General features: G+C 53.5%; 1 protein-coding gene across 3 annotated transcripts in view; it reads right to left on the bottom strand.

Annotated features, from left to right (window-relative positions):
* VKORC1 (vitamin K epoxide reductase complex, subunit 1) overlaps positions 1-2241 on the bottom strand; it is a 4456-nt gene extending 2215 nt beyond the window's left edge. The window contains exons 1-2 of one of the 3 annotated variants that reach the window (XM_011982515.1): positions 1820-2176; positions 594-767 (exon numbers count right to left, since the gene is read on the bottom strand). In XM_011982515.1, the coding sequence (XP_011837905.1) occupies positions 594-767; positions 1820-1992 (347 nt within the window). In that variant the 5' untranslated portion in view covers positions 1993-2176. Of the gene's footprint in view, positions 1-593; positions 768-1819 lie in introns of all 3 variants that reach the window. The other 2 variants (XM_011982514.1, XM_011982516.1) reach the window with 2 other exon arrangements.
* Between the last annotated feature and the right edge of the window lie 2448 nt (positions 2242-4689).

Raw genomic sequence — 4689 nt, forward strand, 5'->3', positions numbered from 1 at the left:
AAAAAAAAAAAAAAAAAAAAGGAATTTCGGCATCTTTTCCACAAAACTGGGGTGCTGGTGGGGCATGGTAGCTCATGCCTGTAATCCCCCCAGCACCTTGGGAGGCTGAGGCAGACAGATTGCTTGAGACCAGCCTGGGCAACATGGCGAGACACTGTCTCTACCAAAAAAAACACAAAAATTAGCTGGGTATAGTGGTGCACGCCTGTGATTCCAGCTACTCGGGAGGCTAAGGTGGGAGGATCACTTGGGCAGGGAGGCAGAGGTTGCTATGAGCTGAGATCGCACCAGTGCACGCTAAGGGCATCCTAGACCTCAGTTTGGGCAACAGAGCCAGACCCTGTCTCAAAACAACAACAAACAAAAAACCTGGGGACCTAGGATGTCTTTAAGGGCCCTTTAGCCTCTAACAGTACTTAAACCAATTAAAAGACTCCTGTTAGTTACCTCCCCACCTCTCCACCTGCAGGAGGCTCCGTGATGAGCAGCTAGCTGGCTATCAGCTGTGGATCACCAAGATTGCATGGAGTGGGGCTGAGCTGACCAAGGGGGATGAGGGCCGGGGCCTGCAGGGAGGGGGCAGAGCCACTCACCTAACAATAGCTGTAGTGTGTAGAAGATGCAACCAAATATGCTGTTGGATTGATTGAGGATGCTGTCCGGTCCCAGCACATGCTCCACCAGCCCGAAGCCCCTGCCCCACCTGGCAGAGGAGTGGTGTGGGGGGGTGGAACCAGGTTAGGAATGTCAACCTAGTGCCTTGGACCCTCCCCGGGAAAGGTGATTTCCAAGAAGCCACCTGGGTTATCCTCTGTTCCCCACCTCCTATCCCAGTCCAAGGGTCGATGACCTCCAGTCAGCAGACACTTTTGGCCACGTCAGGATTCCATGTCACTGACCCTATCCTCCCCTCTCCCCAGACCAGGCCTGACGTGGCTACTTGGTAGGCCCTGCTTTTCATCTAGACCTTAAGTAATTCTTTTTTTTTTTTTGAGACAGAGTCTCGCTCTATGGCCCATGCTGGAGTGCAGTGGCGCGATCTTGGCTCACTGAAACCTCCGCCTCTCGGGTTCAAGCGATTCTCCTGCCTTAGGCCCCCAAGTAGCCGGGATTACAGGAGCCTGCAATAGCGCCGGGATAATTTTTCTATTTTTGGTAGAGACAGGCTTTCACCATGTTGGCCAGGCTGGTAAACTGACTTCAAGTGATCCAGCCGCCTCGGCCTCCCAAAGTGCTGGGATTACAGGAGTGAGCCACCGCGCCCGACCCTTAAGTAATTCTTAAAATAGCAAGGCTAGTATAACGGTTCACTCGGTTTTGCATCAGAGACTGGGAGTCGGCGGCAGATTATCTTTGCCCTGGACCCCAGAATCTCCAGTTCCCTGGCCACGCACTCGCCTCCTCGGTATTCCGTCATTATGCTAACGCCTGGCCATCACGCACAGCCAGACTGGGCCACCTTGTTCCCGGGCGCAGCCATCGCCAACCCCCCTTCACCTGCACGCCGTTCTTGAGACCATCGTCAATCTCTGCCGCCATCCTGCCTCCCCGCCTTTCCCGGTCACCGTTATTCCTTGGCATCCAACTCACATGCGAGTCCCCGGAATAATCCCAGTCCCCAGCACTGTCTGGTCCCTTGCCTCGCACTCTTAATTCGAACACCAGTATCTCTGGGTAGCTCAGCCCCCGTGCAACGACCGCGCGAGCAGTCCAGCCCCTTGTCCGTTCCCTGGGCACACCGATCCCACACTCCAGAATAATCATCTGGCAATCTGGCCGCCCTGCTCCGAGGCCCCACGCCTCCCACTCCCGTGCACACCTGGAGGAGAAGACGCGGGAACAGCTGATGGCGGTGCCCACGTCGCAGAGCGCGCGGTAATCCCTGTCCCGGGCGCGCGCCGCCTTCACGTGCAGCGCGTAGAGCGAAAGCACTAGGCCGGCCAAGCAAAGAGCGAGCCGCACCCAGCCAGGGTTCTCCCAGGTGCTGCCCATTATCTCCAGGTTACGTCCGAGGCGCCAGCAGAGAAAACCAGCCACGGAGCAGAGGCGGGGCGGGGAATGGCCACGCCCCTCCTGCCCCTCTGACTTGGCGATTGGCCGGCCGGGTTCGCACTCCGCGATCCAAACGGCTGTTCCCGGGAGCTAGTCAGGCGAGAGAGTTAGGAAAACCGCTAAGAACGCCCAGATTGGTGAGGCGGGTAAGGGACGTGGGGAATCGCGGCCCCAGCGGCTGCCAGGCATGATGGGAGTTGTAGTCGGGGCGGCTGCAAGGCGTCAAGGGAAATGACGTCTCCAGAGATTTAAAAACTGTTTTGGCCGGGGGCGGTGACTCACGCCTGTAATCCCAGCACTTTGGGAGGCCGAGGCTGGCGGATTACCTGAGGTCAGGAATTCGAGACCAGCCTCGCCAACATGGTGAAACCCCGTCTCTACTAAAAATACAAAAATTAGCCGGGCATGGTGGCACACGCCTGTAATCCCAGCTACTCTGGGGGCTGAGGCAGGAGAATTGCTTGAGCTGGGGAGACGGAAGTTGCAATGAGCCGAGATCGTGCCACTGCACTCCAGCCTGGCCGACAGAGTGAGGCTGTCTCAAAAAAAAAAAAAAAAAAAAAAAAAAAAAAAAAATTGCGTTAATGTGGCTAACAGCATTTGCGCCTACCCTATGCCAAGTCCTGTTGTAAGAACTGGAGCATCCAGGACCTAGAGACCAGAGGATCAGGGGATCCAGCGAATACGTCGATCCGATTCGGGAACCAAGCATTTCCCCTGAAACTATTTCAGGCACCATTCGGGCTGCAGCCTCGCATCCTCCCAGGTCCTGCCTCACCAGCGCTTCTTGCCGGTGGGTCTCTCCCTTACATTCACAGAACCACTCCTTTGGCCACACACACCCTTGACAGTATCCTAACCTCTCTACTATCATGGCACCTGCCTGACAACACCTGAGCTTGGATCAACTCAACAGTCAGTCTCTCCTTTCCAAGCTGTGGGCCTGCTGAGGTCTTTCCTTCACAGACATCCCATCTGATGGTGACCCATCTCTCCTACACCTTCAACCTCTCCGTCCTCCCCATCTACATTGCAACTTGTTTCTCTTTCCCATCTCAGAAACAGCAACACATCTCCCTTCACTAAGAGGTCCTTCACCAGCCTCCCCTCCCTGCATTATCCCATCTACTCCTCCACAGTCAAGTTTTTGGAAAGATTCTACACTCCCAGTCTCTATTTCCTCACTTCTTCCTCACTGCCCACGCCATAAACTAGCTGCTGCCTCCAGCACTGCCCTGACACCTAGTGGCTGGTGTCACCAAGACGCTAGACCCAGTGGTTATTGATTTATTAATTTACTTATTTTGAGACGGAGTCTCACTTTGTCACCCAGGCTGGAGTGCAGAGGTGCCATCTCGGCTCACTGCAACCTCCGCCTCCAGGGTTCAAGTTTTTCTCCTGCCTCAGCCTCTCGAGTAGTTTGGACTACAGGTGCCTGCCACCACGTCCAGCTAATTTTTGTATTTTTAGTAGAGACGGGGTTTCACCATGTTGGCCAGGCTCATCTCAAACTCCTGACCTCAAGTGATCCACCCACCTTGGTCTCCCAAAATGCTAGGATTACAGACGTGAGCCACCGTGCCCGGGCAATGGTTGTTTTTCAGGTCTTCTCTTGCTTGACTTCCCAGAGGGATCCCTTACTGTTGCACACACCTTCCTGGGAACTCTCTCTTCCTCTGGCGTCTGTGATATTTCCCTCTCCTGCTGGCTCCTCCCTCTCCAGATGCTCTTTCTCACATCTACTCTCTTCTAGAGAGTGTGGTAGACAGAATAATGGTCTCCAAAGATGTCCCTGCATGAATCCCTGGAACTTGTGAATATGATAGGTTAAATGGCAAAAAGGAAATTAAGGTTGCAGATGGAATTAAGCTGACCAATCTCCTGATTTGATTTGATTTATTTAATTTCTTTTGTTTTTGAGGCGGAGTTTCACTCTTGTTGCCCAACTGGAGTGCAATGGCATGATCTCTGCTCACTGCAACCTCCACCTCCCAAGTTCAAGCGATTCGCCTGCCTTAACCTCCCGAGTAGCTGGGATTACAGGCACCCGCCAGCACACCTGGCTAATTTTTTTAAGTTTTAGTAGAGACGGGGTTTCGCTATATTGGCCAGGCTGGTCTCGAACTCCTGACCTCAGGTGATCCGCCCACCTCAGCCTCCCAAAGTGTTGGGATTACAGGCATGAGTCACCGTGCCCGGCCTATTTATTTATTTATTTATTTTTGAGACGGAGTTTTGCTCTTGTTGCCCAGGCTAAAATGCAATGGTGTTATCTCAGCTCACCGCAACCTCCACCTCCCGGGTTAAAGTGATTCTCCTGCCTTAGCCTCCTGAGTAGCTGGGATTATAGGCATGCACCACCATGCCCAGCTAATTTTTTGTATTTTTAGTAGAGATGGGGTTTCTCCATATTGGTCAGGCTGGTCTCAAACTCCTGACCTCAGGTGATCCACCTGCCTGGGTCTCCCAAAGTGCTGGGATTATAGGCGTGAGGCACGGCACTAGGCTCTATTGATTTATTTTTATTTTTATTTTTGAGATGGAGTCTTGCTCTGTTGCCTAGGCTGGAGTGCAGTGGCACAATCTTGGCTCACTATAACTTCCGTCCCCCGGGTTCAAGCCATTCTCCTGCCTCAG

Source organism: Mandrillus leucophaeus, unplaced genomic scaffold (genome assembly GCF_000951045.1).
Source record: "Mandrillus leucophaeus isolate KB7577 unplaced genomic scaffold, Mleu.le_1.0 Scaffold24, whole genome shotgun sequence".
Taxonomy (NCBI): domain Eukaryota; kingdom Metazoa; phylum Chordata; class Mammalia; order Primates; family Cercopithecidae; genus Mandrillus; species Mandrillus leucophaeus.